The sequence below is a fragment of the Vulpes lagopus genome, chromosome 23 (genome assembly GCF_018345385.1).
Source record: "Vulpes lagopus strain Blue_001 chromosome 23, ASM1834538v1, whole genome shotgun sequence".
In the NCBI taxonomy this organism is placed as follows: domain Eukaryota; kingdom Metazoa; phylum Chordata; class Mammalia; order Carnivora; family Canidae; genus Vulpes; species Vulpes lagopus.
This window is the reverse complement of record NC_054846.1, coordinates 23,957,770-23,978,985: the sequence shown is the minus strand read 5'-3', so window position 1 is coordinate 23,978,985 and position 21,216 is coordinate 23,957,770. Positions and strand designations below refer to the sequence as shown.

The 21,216-nt window shown below is 38.7% G+C and overlaps 1 protein-coding gene across 4 annotated transcripts in view; it reads left to right on the top strand.

The window, feature by feature from the left end:
- Positions 1–4,834: 4,834 nt before the first annotated feature.
- The window catches only part of UTP20 (UTP20 small subunit processome component), a 95,223-nt gene continuing 78,841 nt past the window's right edge, over positions 4,835–21,216 (top strand). For all 4 annotated transcript variants that reach the window (XR_005985193.1, XM_041738209.1, XM_041738210.1 and 1 more), the window contains exons 1-12: positions 4,835–5,033; positions 5,928–6,008; positions 9,398–9,464; positions 9,588–9,720; positions 10,574–10,762; positions 14,000–14,081; positions 14,869–15,006; positions 15,486–15,641; positions 16,192–16,338; positions 16,421–16,555; positions 17,718–17,795; positions 19,511–19,689. Coding sequence is in view for 3 of the 4 variants with exons in the window: in XM_041738209.1 (XP_041594143.1) it covers positions 4,989–5,033; positions 5,928–6,008; positions 9,398–9,464; positions 9,588–9,720; positions 10,574–10,762; positions 14,000–14,081; positions 14,869–15,006; positions 15,486–15,641; positions 16,192–16,338; positions 16,421–16,555; positions 17,718–17,795; positions 19,511–19,689 (1,430 nt within the window). In the remaining variant the exon portion in view is untranslated. The remainder of the gene's footprint in view (positions 5,034–5,927; positions 6,009–9,397; positions 9,465–9,587; positions 9,721–10,573; positions 10,763–13,999; positions 14,082–14,868; positions 15,007–15,485; positions 15,642–16,191; positions 16,339–16,420; positions 16,556–17,717; positions 17,796–19,510; positions 19,690–21,216) is intronic.

The following is a 21,216-nucleotide window of genomic DNA, read 5'->3' as shown; positions in this document are numbered from 1 at the left end:
AAGGAGAGGGAGGAGCAAGCTCCCTTTGGAGCAGAGAGCCCAACCAAGACATGGAGCTCCATCCCAGGACCCTGGGATCATGACCTGAGCTGAAGGCAGATGCTTAACCAACTGAGCCACTAGGCACCCCAACATTGAGCATCTTTTCATATGTTTATTTGCCATCTGTGTATCCTTTTTAGGGAAGTGCTACTCAGTTCTTTTGCCCATTTTTTAATTGAGCTTTTTATTGTTGAATTTTAAAAGTTCTTTGCCTATTCGGAGTACAAGTCTTTATTCAGGTATGTGTTTTCAAATATTTTTTTTGCATCCTGTGGCTTGGTCTTTCACCCTCTTCAGACGCATGTTTAAGTGTATCTTTTAAAATATTCTATCATGGATCAAAGAGTGGTATATGAAAAACTAAGCAGTGTCCCTACCTCTACATCTCTTTACTAATATTGCAAATTTACCACTTTATACATATAAGGAGTTCTAGAAACAGCTCTATTAATTTTTTGACTTCACGTAATGCAACATTTAAATCACGAATACATACTTTACTTCTTTAGATGTAGGGTTAATTTTACAAAGTACATACAGCAGAGTGAACCTCCCAAGATTAGAACCCAGATTCTCTGACTCCTGGCCTGATGTTCTTTCCAATCCTACACACTGACTCCTATCATCAAGATTTTGTATTTGACTTTTTTGATTCTTACTTCTTATATATATATATTTATATTCAGAAGAAAGTTTAAGTTTCCAGCCTTGTTTATCAGCAACACAAATATTTTATACTAGCTGTGTAGGTATTATTTTTGTTACAAGCGACAGAATTAAATTAATTAAATGGATTTAGTGGGACGCCTGGGAGGCTCAGTGGTTGAGTGTCTGCCTTTGAGTTAGGGTGTGACCCTGGGGTCCCAGGATCCAGTCCCAGATAGGGCTCCCTGCAGGGAGCCTGCTCCTCCCTCTGCCTGTTTCTCTGCTTCTCTGTGTGTATCATGAATAAATAAAATATTTAAAAACAAAATAAAATACAACAAATTAAAATGGGCTTAGTCACAAAAGGGGGAATTAATGAAGTACAGTAACTGAAAACTCCAAAGACTGGATGGATCCAGTGGCTCAAAGTAGTTAATCTCAATCTCTGACCTCTCCATCTCTCTGTCCCTCTCCTCTCCCTCTCTGTCTCCTCCCTCCTCCTCCTCTCCCTATTTTTCTCCCAGCTCTATTTTCCTTTGCATTAACTTTCATTTTCAGGCCAACTTCTCCTTGTAGTGACAACAATGGCCACCAACAGCTTCAGGCTCCTATTATCTTGACATATCCAAAAAAGAGAAGCATCTCTTTCCCTACAGCTATATCCAAAGTTCCAGATAAGGCTCTTAGCCCAGCTTGGGACACATGCTCATCTCTGAACCAATTACTTGGCCAAAGAAATACAGCCTACGACACAGGCCCTGCCTGATACCTAACCTGAACCTCAGACACCGACAGTGAGGTGTGTGCCAATGTTCTAAGTGCTTCAATATACATTAAATCAATGATTTCCAAATTTAAGCCTGCTTCAGAATCATCTGGCAGGCTTGTGAAAACACTGATTACAGGAGCCCCATCTCCAGAGTTTCTGATTCAGTGGGTTTGAGGTGGGGTCTGAGAACTTGTTTTTCTAACGAGTTCCCATAGGGCACTGATGCTGCTGGTAGGGGGATCACACTTTAAAAATCAACCTAGTAGGTCAGTGATTCTTCATAACAACCCCATGAGGGACACTTGAATTGCCTCAGTAAACTGAGGCCTACACAGTAGTGGCAGAGCAAGGGAGCCTGGGAGGCCCAGCAGTGGAATCCAAGCTCACTCCAGCTCTCATTCAAAGAAGCAACTATGATGGAAAACAACCATCTCATTCACTTCACTAGCCTCTGTTCATTTGAGACCTTACCTCCTTAGTCCCTTGTTGAATGGGGCTCACCTCTGGCTTGACAAACACCCCTGGGTCCCCTTTCTAAACAACACCATGCCACCAGGCAGACCCGCCCCCTTCCAGGCCATCACATATAATACCTTAGCTAATCTTTCAGCAACCATGTATGACTGTTGTCCCCACTTTATAGATCAGGAAACTGAGGTTTGCTCCACCTCTCAGTTTCACCCTGTCCTTTAGGTTTTCCTTCCATTAGCCCAAGGATGATGGGGTAATGCCAAGGCTCAGTGCTGACTAGACAGGGTGTGGCTTAGGATGAGGCATTAAAAATAACCAAATTTATACTCAACCACTTTGAACCTTTTCATACACTGTTCCATTTATCTAGATAGCATCATTCATGTCCATGTTCCTCCCTTGCCTGGCTAACTTCTAGTCATCTTCCAGGACTCAGCTTAGTTGCTACCTCTACCCAGAAGCCTTCTTTGGACTCTACTTCCGAGTCTAGGGTGAGTAAACTCATGTGATCATATAGTCCCATAGGCTTGAAATTGCAGCATGCTAGGCAATAAGGAAACAAAAATTAAAAGGGAAAACTTCCAGGAGTTCGCAATCAAGTTTAAGATGAAAGGAATGACGGAACTCTGTTTCCTGACTGGAATGAGTGGATCAAGAAAAACAAACAGTGGGGGAAAGAGGATGGTATGGACCACTCAAGGCCTTGGCACAGAAGGAAAAAGCTGGGGGCAAGGAGGGGATGAAAGATGTTCTATAAAAGTGTTGAATCTCTATATTGTGTACCTGAAACTAGTATTAGACTGTATGTTAACTAACTGGAATTTAAATAAAAACTTTAAAAAATAGTTTATTGATAAAAAATACTAACCATCATCCAAGGTTTCGGCAATATCTGATCAGAGATAACCATGACAAATATCATAGTAACAAAACAGTTTGAAAAATTGCAAAAATTGCCAAAATGTGACACAGAAGCAGGGAGTAAATGCTGCTGAGAAAATGGTACTGATACACTTGCTCAACACAAGGTTGCCACAAACCTTCAGTTTGTAAAAAACACAGTGTCTGTGAAGTGCAATAAAGTGAAACACAACAAAGTGAGCTATGCCTGTATATGAGGATCATATAAGGAGTAACAATGCTATATGTAACTTGCAAGTATCAGTTCATTTACTGTCCTTGATCTTCATTGTACTCTCTATTCCTTATTGTTCCATTAACTCTAATACCAAAAACCAATGACAGAGAATGAGAAGGACACAATTATGTGGGGATGATTTTAGCAACAGGTTGGGAATATTGCTTAGAGTGGGGGCTTTTACCTTCAGATGACTGCAGACTTCTAATTTTCTGAAATCATCTACACACTTTAGTGTGAATGAGCTTATTTACTTTATTCTGAGGAGAAGATCTACTGCTTTCACAGATTTCCTTAAGAGAGCTGTGATGCATTAAGGTGAAGATCTACCTAAAAAACAAACAAACAAAACAATTAGCTTACTGGAAGCCAGCCAAATATTGGGCACTTCTATATTTTATCATTAAAAAATCCATACATGCTATGGAGCCATTAAAAATACTTAAAACAACTCCGTGATGACATAGAAAATACTCATGTCGTAATGCAATCGATAATACGAAAGTATTATCGAAATACGAAATACGTATACTTTCGATACTTTCGTATCGAAATACAAAAGTACCTACTTCACTTCCTTACCCGATTTCCTCCACAATCCACGCGTGTTTTTCTTCCTTTCTTCAACACAGGACTGTACCTGTCAAGGTCACCAGTGACCTTCACCTTGTCAGATTTGCAGCTGCTTTCCTATCCTCAGCTTCCAGCATAGTTGACCCCTGGTTCTTCTTCCATGCCAAGACTGGTCCCTATCTATGTCACTGGCTCTATCCACCCCATTCCCCTTCCAGTCTACTGCTAAGTGTTGGAGCACCCCAAGGTCCAACTGGATCCTCTTGTCTTCTTCATCCTTTTCATCACTCTCTCCCTAAATGATCACAACCAGTTCCATGGCTTTAAATTCTCCACATGGTTCAGCAGTGAAGAGTATTTCAGGCATTTAAGTCACACCTCCAGCTCTGACCCCTACCTTGCCATCTGGACAGGAATGCATTCAGTCCTCTACTCAACATCTCTTCTTACCTAAGAGGTAAACATCTCGTATTAAATACTTCCAAACAGAATTATTATTATGTTTGTCTTGTTCCGCTCACAGAACAGGGCATGGCCCATAGTAGAGTCTCAAGAAATACTTGTTGAATGAGTGACAAAAATGCACACACACACACACAACTATTTTTACAATTAATGTTTCACAACATAAGAGCGGGAGGAAAAACACTGAAATATTAAATGCACGTGAAATTCTAAGACTTTTCTTCCCCTAAAAATCCTTCCCTGTTTTTCAACTTTATTTAGATGATAATTATTAAGAGTATCAGACTGATGCTGGGAGACCTCTGCTAGACTGCCACATACCAGGCCGCATTCCCGCTTTCTTCATACGCCAAACGGGTTTAAAAATATGCACTGGGTGTTATATTGTATGTTGGAAATTGAATTTAAATTTTTAAAAATGTAAATAAATAAGAAAAAAATGCTCTATGTTCACGGAGCGTTCACGATGTGCTTAAATTGAAATTATTGACGTAAAGAGCTTTGCAGGGTGCATTGTGAAGGGTAAGGCTGCTAGCTGACAATGCCAACAGGCAAGTGTTCTTTTATAATAAAAACACACATTTTTATTCTAGCGCTTTCCTGAAAGGAGAAAAATAAACCCAAGCCCCCAGCCGCAGAACTGCCCGAGGCCCCGCCGGTCCCGTAGGCTGCGCCGGCCCTGGCGCTGCTTCCGTCCACGTGATCCTCCCAGGCTCCTCCCCGTCCCCCAACATGGCGGCGCCCAGGGGTGCGAGCCGCATGTGATGAGGTCTGAGCTCGTGGGAGCCGGAGTGTGCAGGACAGTCAGCGGGGTTCCCTCCGTACCGTGGATTGCATTCCGTCGCTCCCACTTAGGTCCTTGCGCGCCCCCGCCTCTCTGCAGCCATGAAGACAAAGCCCGTCTCCCACAAGACGGAGAACACGTACAGGGTGAGCGAAGGAACCTGGGCCCGGAACCGTGGTGTGGGTGTCTGCCGCCTGGGCCTGGCTGCGGTGTCTGGGCCCAGCTTGAGTCCCTTATCGGGCCCAAGAGGGAGACTTGCCAGGCTTGTTAAACGTGGTGAGGAACGACGTCCGGGCAGTAGACCGCCGGTGGTTTGTGGGGTCAGGCCTGCCTGGGATTCCCGTGTCCCAGAATTAAATTCCTGATCACGGACTAACTGCTTAGGGGATGCTCTCCATCGCCTTTACTCTTAAAGGCTAGATTGGGAAGCGAGCCGGCAAGAGGAGGTGAATGATTTCCAGCTAATGGGCTGTGACCCCACTTTCTGCTGGTTCCCTGAGAATTTCTGAACTGTGCAACCGTGTGTCTGCATTGTCTGATGACACTGCTGTTGCAACGACTTAACCAGATCCCTGTGCTTGTAGCGGGTCTTGAAACCTAGCAGTAGGTCTGGTGAGGCCACACCGCCAACTTTCACCTGGGTCCTATCACAGTCTAGCATGGTAATTTTATTTGAAAAGACACAACTGAACTTTTGCAACTACACACATGGAAGTATTTAATTATTTTCATTAAGTTGTGCAGGGCATCTAAGACTGTCTTTTTGTTTTTACACTTTTGTGACTCATCAGTGATGTCTACTTCGAGTTTCAAAACACAATTATATTTTATGATTGGTTGAAAAATACAAATCTGACATTGCAAGTACACCATACCCTTATTTGTAATGACGGGACAGGAGGAGGTTTATTGAAACTTTAAACTTTGTTTTCACAAGGAAATGGTCAACGTGTGATTAGTATACAGTGCACTCAAAATGGGTATTCAAGATGGCATATGTATTGAATGATGATTGTATGTTAATTATCCCCCTCCCACAGTTTCTTACATTTGCTGAACGACTGGGGAATGTGAATATTGATATTATTCACCGGATTGATAGAACTACAAACTATGATGAGGTAAGAGAATGTTGTATTAGCCAATCTTCAAATATTCATAGTTGGGTTTTTTAGTCTCTCCTCTTAGTAGAAATGAATTGTGTTTCAGGCCACTCCTTTTGGAAAATGAAATGCATTAGACCTATGTGATTTTTATACAGTAGCTACTACACATGGTAAATTAGATGTAAATTAAAGGAAATTAAAATCCAAAGGCTCAATAGCCATACGTGGCTTGTTACTACAATGTTGCACAAGTGCAGATACAGAATATTTCCATCACTGCAAAAAGTTCTATCGGGTAATGCTGTGTTAGACAGTTAACTTGATGCTTAGATGGCTTCTGTGATTCCAGCCTCTCCCTTTCCCATGGGCATTCTGAGCTCTGCTGCAGATTCATATTCCTGAAGCTACCTTTTTTTTTTAAGATTTTATTTATTTATTTATGAGAGACACACAGAGAGACAGAGACACAGGCAGAGGGAGAAGCAGGCTTCCTATGGGGAGCCCGATGCAGGACTCGATCCCAGGACCCCAGGATCATGCCCTGAGCTAAAAGCAGATGCTCAACCACTGAGCCACCCCGGCGTCCCCTGAAGCTACCATTTTAAAGAGATTTTGAGCACATCACTTTCCTGGGGCTTAGTTTCCTCCTTTATAAAAAGAAAGGGGCTACACAACATAATTTTTTCTAGTTCTAACCATGCTCTTAACTCAGTCACACCTCTACTTAAAAATCTTGTTTTCCCACATCAAGTCATTATTTCTTTGTTTGCCTTTTAAGGTCCTGTATATCGTGCCTTTCACTTAGGGATTCAACTTCACTTGGTTCTTAGTTCTTCACTTGACTCTGGTCAGACTTTGCTCATTGTCTCTTTGGATGCCTTATCTCCTGTGTGTGAATTTAGCATATTAAGTGATACGATCTGGGTAAACACATAATGCTTTGGCAACTCATCCTGAAGGAGGCTAACCTAAATTCCTTGTGAGTATATGGTAGGGTGTTGAAAAGGTAATGTAGACAAGATGATAGCTGAATTGAGTCTTGTTATTTGTATAGGATGCAGCATGGCAAAGAAGACAGGAGATGTTTCAAACTGAGAGAAAAGCCTTATAAACAGAGGCTAGAAAATACATGTCACATTCAAGAAACTGGGAAACCAAAACATTTCAATGTGGTTATAATTGTATGTATGGTGTTTGTCTGTGTTGATGATGACTGGGATAGGGGAGGGATAAAGCTGAGATAAAGCTGAAGAAATAGTCAAGGAGCATAAAGGACTTCATATGTCAAGCTAAGTGTGCATTTTATCCTGAAGCTATGGGATGTCCTTCGGGGGTTTTGAGGCAAACGAGTGAGTGACATGATCAAGTTTAAGTTTTAGATCTTTTTGGCTTTACTGTGAAAGAAAGAATGGGATTGGAGTCAGGACAGCCAGGTGTGAGGGTATGGTAGTCATCTAAGTAAGAAATTATTGTAGTAGCAGGAGTCAAGATGGAGAGAAGGGAAGGATTCCAGAGATACTAAAAAAGTAGGGTGGATAAGACTAGTGATCTGCTGGTAGGGGGTTAAGGTTTTTGGTTCTAACTGGGTGGTTGAGGATGTTACTTATCAAGATAGATTTATAGGAAGAGAAGCACAGGGTTGGTTCCATTTGGAGCTTGTTGAATTTGATATACCTACGGCTGTCTGTGTGATGGTGTCCGGAAGATATTTGGATATATGGATCTGGAGAAGTACAGATGACTTTGGACGTGGAATTATAGATTTAGCATTCAGTGTATGGTTTATAGGTTAAGCCACGGGTGAGGTAGATGGGTAAGAGGTAGAATGTCACGTTAGTAGAGAAGAAAGTCTAGGAGAGGATCTTGGGCTAGATGGTCCACATTGGTCTCAGTCACCTTCTGGAGCTTGTTAGTTGTGGTTGTCCTCATGGCGTCTTATTCTCCGGCAAGGTAGACTAGGCTTCTTTCATGATGGCAGAATCTTTTTTGAGAGTGGGAAAGCAGAAGCTACAAAGCCTCTGGAGCCTAACTTTGGCAGTTACGAGATCATTTCCATTGTGCATTATGGTCAGAGCAAGTCAGAAAGCCAGGCCAGATTCAAGGAGTGAGGAAATAGCCTCCATCCCTTTGTGGTGGGAGCCCTGACTCACACTGCAAAGGGACAGGGACAAACGGCTGATAGGTCCCAGTCACTCTGCTAGTCTGGGAATGTCTTCTACATTTAGGTTTTAAACTGAGGCATATTTCCCTACTGCCTTAAGAGACAACAAAATTTAATGGGATCCTCTTTCTTTCCCTCTATTCTGCCTATTGATTTTCCTTCACTTTTATTTTTTAAAGAATTGCAAAGCACAGTTAAAGGTTTGCCCTTTTTTTTTTGAGATTAGATTATAGCATATTTGACATGCTTGTGTGTGTACTAATTTGTACTCTCTCTCTCCATACTCCCTCTCTGTCACACACGCACACACACAGGGTAATAATTTATTGATTTTAGTTTTCAAAGTACAAAGTAAAATATACTGTGATAATAAGCTAAATAACATGACAGCATATTTGTGAACTTAGAAAAACCTGTTATCTCACCCTTCCCGCTCCTTATTGTCAAGGAAACTAATACTGACAATTTTGTATATATGTATTCTTCTGTACTTTTTTCTTAGACAAATATGTACAAATGTGTGATTTATAGAGGTCTTTTTTTTTTTTTTTTTTTTTTTAAGAATGGTTCCTCTTATATCCTTCACTATATAACTTGCTTTTATCACTTTAGGGGTTTATCATCAGCATCATTCTAATTCAATATAAGATAGAACTATTTTTAATAGCCACGTAATATACCTTAGTATGTATGGACCATAAGTTACATCAAGCACTTTCCTATTGTTAGATATTGAAGTTGTTTTATGTTTTTCCCCCCACTACAAGAAAGCTGAATAAACATCTTTATACTGGTGTGTTTGTAAATATAAGAAATATCTCTAAAGAGGAATTGATAGGTCAGAAGACATACCTGGTTGTTTTTCATTTTAATAATTGCCAAAGTACTTCTCCACAGAGTTGTAATTCGTATTTCCAAAAAAAATTGTAGGGGTCAGCATATTTTTTTTCTGGGCCTAAAATTGTAGAAAACTGAAAAAAAATTTTTTCTCGTTAGTGTGACTATTACATAGGTATTAGAGAATTATTTGTTGCAACCAAATCAATAAAATATTATTTTTATGAACCATATGCCCATACTGTATACCTGATTGCTTTTTAAGTGTGTTAATGCTCTTTAAAAGAAATGTTTTTAAACTCTTGATTATTATCATTGTCTTAAGGTATTAATATATCAAAATTCCTGTTTACTTTGATCATAATGTTTGAGTTGCCTGATTAATGGACTGCTTTAATCTTGGCAGGAAGTTGAAACCTACTTTTTTGAGGGTCTGCTGAAATGGAGAGAATTGAACCTTACAGAACACTTTGGTAATTTCTATTTTGTTTCTATTTTATTCTCCCAACATTTGTACTTGTGTTCAAAATAACTAAATAGTGGTATGATAGAAAAGCAGAACCTATTCTCTATTTTCCCTCCTTCCCCACCCCCAGGCAAATTTTACAAAGAAGTTATTGACAAATGCCAGTCCTTCAATCAGTTGGTCTATCATCAAAATGAGATAGTTCAGAGTTTGAAGACTCACCTGCAAATCAAGAACAGTTTTGCCTATCAGCCCCTTTTGGAGTAAGTATGTTGAGAGAAAGCTCAATGACATTTATCTCACTTTTTTTTTTTTTTTAAAGGTATTTTTTTATTTATTTATGATAGTCACAGAGAGAGAGAGGCAGAGACATAGGCAGAGGGAGAAGCAGGCTCCATGCACCAGGAGCCCGATGTGGGATTCGATCCCGGGTCTCCAGGATCGCGCCCTGGGCCAAAGGCAGGCGCCAAACCGCTGTGCCACCCAGGGATCCCCGACATTTATCTCACTTTTAAGAAAGGTTGTATTTTATGGGGCACCTGGGTGGCTCAGTCGGTTAAGCATCTGACTTTGGCTCAGGTCATGATCCTGAGGTCCTGGAATCAAGCCCCACATCAAACTCCCTGCTCAGTGGAGAATACTTCTCCCACCCTTTCTGCCCCTCCCTAGCTCATGCTTGCTCTTTCTGTCTCCCTCTCTCAAATAAATAATCTTTAGAAAGAAAAAAAAGTTGTGTTTTATTGCTACATTTGCCTCAGATATGGTGTTTGAATTTAAAACAAGAATTTTACCTTTTCCACTAGATCAGAACATTAGTGCCTTGCCAAAAAACAGAATCTTAGAGGTATCCTCTTTTTTTTTGCTTTTGTTTTATACATTTAAGAAAACCCCATTTTTCTTTCACACTACAGGAATGGCTGAGCATAACTTGTGATAAAGTGCACCTTCTTGTTCCAGCCCAATTTCTTTGCTAAACCCTTAAAATGTGAAATATTTTTTATGTCTCTTTAGACTTGGTTTGGAAGGTTTCAGTCTGCTATTATTTGTGAAATAGATTTGCGGTCTTTGTTTTTTGACATATGTGTCTCAATCAGTTACTTCTTATTTTTAATCCAGTTTGGTTGTACAGTTGGCACGAGATCTGCAGATGGACTTCTATCCACATTTTCAGGACTTTTTCCTGACTATCACCTCAATCCTGGAGACTCAGGACACGGAGTTACTAGAATGGGCTTTCACCTCATTATCCTATCTTTACAAGTACCTGTGGAGGCAAATGGTGAAGGACATGTCCAATATATACAGGTGACTCTTCCTCTCTCTAAGACGGGTTCCAGTTTGTTTTGTTGCTTTTGAGTTTTATTTTATCTTATCTACAATCCAGTGCTGTTTAGTAATTTTATGAAGTTGTGCAAATCTCACCATAATCCATTTTAAGAACATTTCCATAATCCCAAAAAGATTTCTAAAGTCTGTCTACGATCAGTCCCGCTCCCAACGTGCATCAGTTTTGAGAGCAAAAGCAATATACACCTGTTAAATATTCAAGATAGCCTTTGTGAACACAGTTGTGTGCTTGAGGCTTCTTAACTAGAACAGTCCCCCTCAGTAATGAAATTTTTCAGCATTTACATTTCAAGTTTTTATTTTTCAGTCAAGTGCAGTCTTTATCAATACTGAGAACCAGGATTTCTCACTCCCATCCCATATGCACAGTATCCATCATGCAAACCTGCCGACATAGCTGCCTGACTCTGACATGGCCTTTTGATGATTTTTTCCTTGAGTTCTGTCTGACTCCATACTGCCTTTCCAGCTCAGTCTCTCATCCTACGAAGTAGGTTCTCCAGCCAAAAGGGTCTATGGTCTATTCTATTAGTGTACAGTGACCTGATCTTCTCTTATCTCCAGCTACCAAAATACTGCCTCTCACTGTCAAAGCCAAGCTTGGTTTTCATAACCTCCACAAATATTTCTGGGCACCTTAGCCAGAGGTGTAACCTTTGAACTCTGAACCCCTCTGGCATTCTCTACACTTACATCACACAACCTCTGTTAATGATTGTTTGTTCACAACATAACAATGTCCTTTACAAACCTGTGAACTCTTAAAGAATCCAGTCTTAGATATCTGCATTGACCCAGCCTCTAACTTATTTAATAAGCCCAAAGAGACACTTAGGGAACATTGTGAGCAGATATAGACAGGGAAAGAGGACGAATTCCATGGTTGCTTTCTGTTTAAGAGAAAGGTTGTTTACGATTGATTTCAGTCTGGGGCTTGCTGGAATTTCCCACTTGGTTTACTGATTATTTCTACATACTTTCATTGCCACAGGAATGTGTAAGATTACCACCTTCCTCCCAAACATAGGTATGGGTATGGGATAGGGCTATAGATTTTGTTTTTGTATCAACTCCCCCTTCTCTCTACCCTTTGTTGAACCTTGCCCTTTACCCTCCTTTGAACAAAGAATGAGAAAGATATTTTTCCAGCCTTTACTAGCTCTCTGTGAAGCTTTTGGTAAAATGTATTAGAAACCGAGACTACTTAGGTAACACAGCAGTACCTCATCATGTGTGAGGTTTGTTCTGCAACCCCTAGTAGATGCCTGAAAGCACAGACAGTACTGAGCTCTATATGTGGTTTTTACCTATGCATACGTCCGTATGGTAAAGTATAATTTATAAATGCACAGCAAGAAATTAACAACAACTAGAACAATTATGACACCACACTGTAATAAAAGTTTTATGAATGTGGTCTCTCTTTGAAAATACCTTATTGTACCATCTTCGCGATTCTCGTATTGATGCGAGATGATAAAATGCCTACATGATGAGAACAAGTGAGGTGAACAGTGATGTAGGCCTTATGGCTTAATGCTGGGCTCCTAGGGACCTTCTGACGATGATGAGTAGGAGCAGCATCTGATTCGAGACTGCAGCTGACCACAGGTGACTGAGACCATGGATAGTGAAACCACAGATAAGGGGGTGGGGACCCTTGTATAGCTTTTTTGGTTTCATGACTTCTGTTGTTTCTTTTATATCATATCTCCTGAGTCAGACTTTCCACTTCTAAATTTATCTGCTCTTGGTGTGACATCTTCAATAGCCTGGGTATTTTCTCAAAGTCTTACTGAAATCAAAGTCAATGCATTCCTACTCAAACTAACTCTTCATTCATTCGTGTGTTCAGTAAATATACACTCTGTGCTAGGCCCTGTTTAGTTGTCCATTTTCCAACAGTGATTCCATTTTTCTTCCTGTCACCTGAGGCTTGGTGTCTTAGAGGTGTTTTTGATGCCATTGTCTTCAAGGACTCTTGTTTCTGTTATTCATGTGCTCACTCAGTTCAGTAAGTATTTACTGAGCACTGTCTGTGCATACAGCATTTGTAGTAAAATTGCAAACAAAACAGATGAAAATCCCTCTTTGTCCAAAGTTTATACTTTAGCAAGAGAACATGTTAGGTGCATACCTGGCATGTGCGAGGAACAGCAAGTCCTGGGTCGTGCCGCAGTGTGTATAAGGGGAGAGTAATTAGATAGTGCCGTGTCTTATTAGTAGGGTCCAAATCATGAGCGCTTTGTGGGTACTATAAGGCCTGCTGCCACTGCAAGGGCTTCTAAAATGTCTCTTGGGTCCATCTTTCAGCATTTCCCTCTGCCACAAGCCTCTTTCATGCCCATGTTTGCCCACGCTCCCATGACTTGAGCAGCTTTCTATTTGGACTGCCAGCTTCTTCATTTATTTCATCCTGCATACTATTAGTAAATTAATCTCTCTGAAATACTCAGTTTTTATTAAGCCAATATTTATTAGTACCTGCTGTGGGCAAGGAAGTGTGAGCTACTGAGGATATGGTGAAAATAGGAGCGATCTAATCTGTGCTCTCCTGTCATTAGGGAGACCAGTTTAAACAACGTGATTATACAAGTAATTAGTTATAGCTATGTGGCTCTGTGACCTTGAGCAGGTTGCTTGGCCTTTCTGGCTTGTTATCTGTGAAGCCAGAGTGGCAATATCTATACTCCAGGGGATTGTGTTGGTTAGAGGAGGTGACATAGGTGTATGCCAACGCCTAGTTTCCTCTGTGTTGTGTTCAGAGCCACCTGTTTACCTGGGCAGCTTTGTCTGTAGTAGCCCTCCCCAAACACATCACCTTTTCTCCTTCAGATGGACTAGCCTCCTTGTCCTTTGGCTGTGATCATTTCTGCCCTGCCTGTCTGTGCTTTCACTTTTATCTCTAGTCATAGGCCTTCCAGTACCCACCTGGATTTTTCTCATCATTCAGGAATCACTACAAGTTTTAACTATTCGTGGAGTCTTGTAAGGCCTGCACCACCAATTCTAGGATTTTTCATGTCTGTTACCTTGATCTTCTGTCTTGTAACTGAATGAGATTTTAAACCACTTGCTTTATACTTGCAGCGTGTTCCTTGCATACCTAGCACTGTGTGGGGCATATCGTTGACATGGAGTGTATACTTATTAAAATGTGATTAAATTAAACAAGTCTTATTTTCTCATTTATAGCATGTACAGTACACTCCTGGCTCATAAAAAACTACATATAAGAAATTTTGCTGCTGAAAGTTTTACTTTTTTGATGAGAAAGGTTAGTCTGATATCTTATTTATTTATTTATTTACTTATTTTTGATATTTATTTATTGTTCATTAATCAAGAATCTGATGAAGAGAAGCAGATATCTTTTATCATGCTGTTGTTATTATGGACTAATGTTTTTATATGTGTATATATATATATTTTTTTTATATGTATATATATAAATATGTGTATATATGTGTGTGTGTGTATGTATATATATATATATATATATATATGAAGAAACCTATTACTATTTTGAGTTTATCTCATCATTAGGTTATCTTTGCTCACTAATGGGAAAAATTTTGAGTCATTCTTTTATTGTTATTTAGGTTTTTGGTAGCTTTCATTGTATGCATATCAGAAGTGCCCTCTGATTCAAGTCAGTAAATAAATGGTGAGAGTAATAGAAACTTTTATAATAATTTCCTGGAAGAAATTGATACCATAATGTTGCATGTGTTTCCGTAGTAGATTTTAGAAGGTTCTTGTAATGAAATAAAAACACTGGTATTAATTTCTTTTGTACTCATTAGTATATGATTTACTTTAAAAGATAAAATGTTGTCTTCTATAGTTTTTCTTGGCACAGACCTTCATATTATTTCCTGAATCAGTGTTGTGTGTGAAATTAGAAGTGGTATATATCATTATAGTAGTTTGAAATCACTGTGTCTCTTCCTTTTACAATTTTATCCCAATTACATTTAACTATGAACCTGTGGAATAGATATGTCTTCATTTGGATTTGTTGTGTTGTAAATACAATTTTCCATTTGTATTTTGTGTTTTAGGTTTCTGATAAAAATGCACTTTTCAATTTAATGTTTGTTGATCTTGATGGACATCCAGAAAAGGTAGAAGGAGTTGGACAGTTGCTCTTTGAAATGTGCAAAGGAGTTAGAAACATGTTTCATTCCTGTACAGGGAAGGTAAATGACCGGGAGGATATTTTGAGTCTGTGTGAAAGAAATAAAAAAAAAAAAATAGATGAGGTTTATGTAAATGGTGTAGAGAGAGCATAGTGTGGGATAAATAAAAAGCACCTAATGGGGAGCATTAGGGCTTTAATAAGAATGCTTATTACCTAATGTAGGATGTAAGTAATTAGGCATATTTACTTATAGAATCATTGCTGTTTTCTTTATTCTGGATCCTAGAAAGGAACATAAATTTATTAATGAGTTGAAGACTGAGCGGTTGGATGGTAAAATTCTCCATGCTAGTTTAGAAATTCCTTTTGGGACATGTAGTTAGCTCAACCATCAAAGCTGCTGTATTTTTGATTAGTCCAGATCAGATTTCAATATAGCTTAATCAGAGCGGGGAGTAATCAGAGTGGGAAATAACAGTGTATTACTTAAAAATAAGAGTGTACATGTCCATTTTAATAATTATTGGATTCCCACAGGCAGTGAAACTAATTTTGCAAAAACTAGGACCTGTTACTGAAACAGAAACTCAACTACCATGGATTTTAGTCGGAGAAACACTCAAAAACATGGTCAAATCCACTGTGTTCTACATCTACAAAGAACATTTTGGTACATTTTTTGAATGTTTGCAAGTGAGTTCTAATTTTTAAGGATTTGTATGTAACTGGGGGCCCAAGAGTTGATTCTTCTTGCTCTCAGGTTAGCAGACCACTCCTGGAGATTATATTTTATAATTGTTTTCTTTGTACTTTACCCCTTCCCCCCAGCCCCCCATCTTCTGTATTTTTTTGATATTTTGAGATGAGTAGAGCATAATGGTTAAGAGCACAGCCTTTGGAGCCAGACAGCCTCCCTTTGAATCTTGGCTCTGTCACTGACTTGGGAAAGTTACTTAAATCTGTATTCCCCAGTTTTTTCATCTGGTGAGACTATGGGTCAGTAATATTCAATACATTGTGGTTGCTATGAGGGTTGTGAGTAAATACTTACAAAGCACTTTACAGCTGTGCACTCAGAAATGTTAGCTATTAGTATCCTTAGTGACTCCTGGTAAATATGTCTTTCTTTCAAAATAAAAGAATGTGAAAATTTGAACTGCTTCACCCAATACTTTCATTATTAGGTTAACAGATGAGCTTGATATCTTATAGTTATTCTTTCTGTTAATTTCTTCATTGGCAGGAATCACTCTTAGATCTACATACAAAAGTAACCACAGCTAACTGTGAGGAAAGTTCTGAACAGATAAGAAGGTTGTTAGAAACATATCTTATACTTGTGAAACATGGGAATGGATCAAAGATAACCAAACCTGTTGATGTTTGTAAGGTGAGTTCCCAACTTCATTTGCTTTGAGGTTGTTCATTAAAAGCTATTCTAAGTGTGCATTGTTTCTTCTTTTATTTTACAGGTGTTATCTCAGACGTTACAAATAGCCAATCTTTCTACAACTTGCCGGGAAACCCTCTTGGCTGTAATTTCTGCTTTAATCCTGGGTGAAAATGTTTCCTTGCCAGAGACCCTTATCAGAGAAACCATTCAAAAAGTAATTTACTTCAACAAATATTGAGTAGTTAATTAGATATTTAGCATTGAGTAAGCTTCCTCGGGAATACAAATGAAGTGTAGTAAGGCTCTGCCTTCAGGAAATTTATAATCTTTTTAAGGAGTGAGTTGCACGCTGTAATAGGAAGAGGCAAAGCAAAGTGTGATAAAATAAATGTTCAGCAAGTATTCAACAAATGTGTATCACTTACCATGTGCTGGGTATGGACTAGGTATTCAGGATGGACATTATGGTGCCTGTGGTTTTTGACTGTTAGGGAAGTGGGGCCCTGGGAGTGAGCTGTTATAATCTGTTGAATTAATCTATTGATGTCATATTGAAACATAATGATTAATTCTGTGTGAGGTTGAGGGGCAGAGAATACTTTTCAAAGGACTTATATTTGGGATAGTCCTTGACGGTTAAATAGTATCTGCCAGTCAGTGAAGGGGTTAAATATACCTGGAGTCCAAAAATGTATGCCTGCTGAGCACATGCGTACATAAGGAAGTGTGTGTATTAGCGAGGCTCTGCTTGACTTTGAAAAGTTAGGTTGAGTTTTATCCTGCAAGTATTGAAAAGCCCTGGAGAAATTTTAAACAGGGTAATGATTTGATAAGATTTGCATTTTGATGAGTTTAGAAAATGGCTTATAAGGAAGTGGGATTGAAAATAGAAAAACCAGTTAGATTCCTCCTAGGTTCCTGCAGTGCAGCAGTAAGCAGTATGGAGAAAGGTGTAAAACAGTGCTGCTCGCCCTTTTCTAATTCTCTTTGTGAAGTGACCAAGCAGCTCTTAGGCAGAGCCCTGCATGATCTCTAAAAACCCAGTGCCCCTAACATCTATAAGTTCTTTCAGCTGAAGGGCAGAGCATTTATACAGAAAACCGGTTGAAGTGTGCCTGCCCCTCCCTTACTCCAGCTGCTTTCCGAAGGAGAAGGGTTCAGTGCCTGTATCTCATCCCTGATGTGCCCCTCTGCGTGGTGGCAAATTCAGTCATCAAGTTCTTTTTGCCTCCCATGACTCTTACTAACTTGTATCAAGCATCCCACCACTTCTTGCTTGCAAGTTAGAGGACCTTGAAGGTGTGGGATGTTTTTTATTTTCAGGAATAGGGAAAGTATTCTCTGTGCACTTACTGTTTTTTACCTGTGGTCTACAGACTTTTGAGAGCAGATTTGAAAGACGTTTAATTTTGGAATTTTCTGAAGTTATGTTTGTCATGAAGCAGTTTGAGCAGGTGAGCAACTCAAGTTTTGAATTTGTTTTGTTATGAATCTGTCATGATAAAATAAACTTAAAATGCTATGATTTTTGTTTGAGAGGAATAGAGTAAGTACTTGATATTTTAGTCCATATTTTTTAATGCAGTTACGTTTCAATTTTAGTTTATAAGTAAAACTTTATTCCAGATGCTAGGGCATTTAAAATGACATTAGATAATCAACTTATTTTTAAATAATCCTTTAGGAAGTTAATAGAACCATGTGGTAAAATTGAAAAAAGACATTAAGGAATTTTCATGTGAATTTGAAGCATAAAAAATTGTTTCTGAAACATTTGGACTGCAGGAAGGTTGCTAATGCACTTCATTGCTACTGAGTAAATATGTAATGAGGTAGAAATTCTTCCCATTAAATCTTGAGTTTATTTTATCCCTTTCCTTTCCCTTCCATCAAATATTTGCCACTTCTTATAACTGATCATCCATTGCATACCTCATTGAAGCCTGTCTATATGTCTGTTCTCTGATTTTCCCTGTAGTCATTAATATATTCTGATTTGCTTCAAGAAAAACATTCTTCATGCATATCCTAGCCCTGTTTTGTACTATTTGGTGAGAGCCCTTTACCTTACTCTGGTTTTCTTACCAACTACATCTTCTCCTTCACTCCTGTTCACTCTGGTCTTTTTATAAACATCTTATTTTTGTCAGAGTACCCTTTGTATAGAGTTTTAAAAGTCAGAGGCACAAAGTTAGTCACTTGATTTCTATTAACTTCTTCCTCACTGAGAACAACCACATCTCTTCTTGGGTTTTGTCTATATTTTTCTGTTCCTTTATGTTTTCTAATGCACTGCTTTTCCTTGATCCATTAGTTCTAGTACTCTTCTGTAGACTTCCTCCTATGGTGGATGTGTTCTGGTTCTTTGATACCTCTCGTTCAATAGAGTTACATCACAAATTTTGGTTGGATTCTTAATCACCATAAAGTTAACCTTTCTGAAAACAAGGAGTATTTTATGTTTCGTTTCTTTTCTTTCTTTCTTTCTTTCTTTCTTTCTTTCTTTCTTTCTTTTTTTTTTTGTATACTTTTTCACTTTTCCTGAAGTTATAGATTACCTCATCCTTTAAAAACTAGAAATGATTTTCCCTGAATAGCTGGTCAATGAGTCTGTCTGTCAACAGCATTCTAAAATGCTTTTCACATGTCAGAAAACTTATCAGCTCAAGTTTTTGTTTTTCTTTTGTTTCCTGGAATCATTCCTCCTGGAGCAGTGCAAGTCTGAATGGGTTGCTTTCTCAACCCATGGCACAGATGTCATAACAGGACTTCCTTTTGCTTTTCTCCTATTTCCTGGTTCTCAAACCTTTCCCTTGTTTTAGTTTGCTCTCTTATTTTGATGATAGACATTTTCTGGAGGTTCTAGAGAAAGGACGAATAGAAATAAAAATTTGAGACTTATTACCTTGGAAAATGTCTTTATTCATATTGCTAGTAGAATGAGTTATAGAATTATAGATTTTGTCATTCTCCTTCAGTTTTTTTTTTACGCATTGTTCCATGGTCTTCTAGCTTTCATTGTTTCTGTGGAGAGGTCTAATGCCTTTATGATTTCTGATCCTGTGTTTATGATCTTTTTTTCCCTCTGTAGACGTGTTAGAATCTTCTCTTCCTTAGTGTTATGAAATGTATATCTGTTAATAAATGTGATTTCCTTTCTTATTTTTAGCTTTTTCTACCCAGCTTTCTCTTGTATATTGAAAATTGCTTCTTGACTGATGAGGCTACTGCCAAAGATGAAGCTCTGGCCATTTTGGCTAAGCTCATTCTGAACAAAGCAGCACCTCCCACTGCTGGCTCGATGGCAATTGAGAAGTACCCTCTGGTTTTTTCACATCAGACGGTGGGGTAAGTTCTAAGTGTCTATTCCCTGTAATATTAGTAGGATTACCCATTTTATAATGCATCAAGAATACTGTAAAAAATGAGGATCTCTATATATTAACTGGGAAGGTATCCATGATATATTGTTCTGTGAAAAAAGCAAGTTATAGAATGGTTGTTGAGTATGAATTCAATTTTCAGAGTTAAAACAAAAAGTGTAAATAAGCAAAGGAAAAGATGTGGAAGGGATGCCTGGGTGGCTCAGCGGTTGAGCGTCTGTCTGCCTTCGGCTCAGGGCATGGTCATGGAGTCCCGGGATTGAGTCCTGCATCAGGCTCTCAGCATGGACTCTGCTTCTCCTTCTGCCTATGTCTCTGCTTCTTTCTCTGTGTCTCTCATGAATAAATAAATAAAATCTTTAAATTTTTTTTTTTAAAGGAAAAAATGTGGAAGGATACACAAACAGGTTAACCTAGTTAATGTCAGGAGGATGGTATGTGAAAGAAAGAGATGATTATTAATTTTTTAAATCTTTTATTTTAAAATAATTGTACATTCATATGCTATTGAAAGAAATAGTGTAGAAAGGTCCTGTGTAGTCTTTATCCAGCTTCTCCCAGTGGTAACATCTTGCATAAGTTAACTGTGATATCACAACCATAAAATTGACAGTTTTCAAATTTCATCAATTTTACACGCACTCATCTCTGGGTTTGTGTGTATATGGCGGTATGGTGCTGTGCAGTTTTATCACGTGTAGATTCATAACCACTGCCAGAGTCAAGATATAGAACTGTTCCATCATCACAAGGATCTCTTATGCAACCTTCTCATAGCCACAGTCACTCTGACACTCCACTCTCCATTCTTAACCCCTGGCAATTACTAATCTGTTCTCTATTTTTATGATTATGTCATTTTAAGAATATTATATAAATAGAATGTGAGAGTAGACCTTTGAGATTGTCTTTCAGTCATGCAGTTCCCTTGAGACCCATCCAGGTTGTGTATATCAAGAGTCCATCCCTTTGTTGAACATCTTTTCATGTGCTTGTTCTGGAGTAGCAGCCCGTGGCATGGATGTAGCATAGTCCATGTAATGACAGACTTGTTGAAAGATATTTAGATCACTTCTAGTTTTTGGCTAGTATGAAAAAGGCTGTTACAAACATTCATGTACATAACTTTTTGTTGCTCTGAGATAAATGCCCGAAAGTGGAATTAAGTTATACATCATAAGTACGTCTCCGTTTGATGAGAAGCTGCCAGCAGTTTTCCAGAGTGTTTATGCCATTTTATATGCCTCCAGCAGTGTGGATGATCAAGTTTCTCTGCATCCTCTCCAGCATTTGTTATTATCACTGGCTTTATTTTTTGCCAGTCCAATAAGATATAGTGAAATCTCACTGTGATTTTATTTTATTTTATTTTATTTTATTTTATTTTATTTTATTTTATTTTATTTTATTTTAATATTTTATTTATTCATTTATGATGGACATAGAAGGGGGGCGCAGAGACAGAGGCGGAAGGAGAAGCAGGCTCCATGCA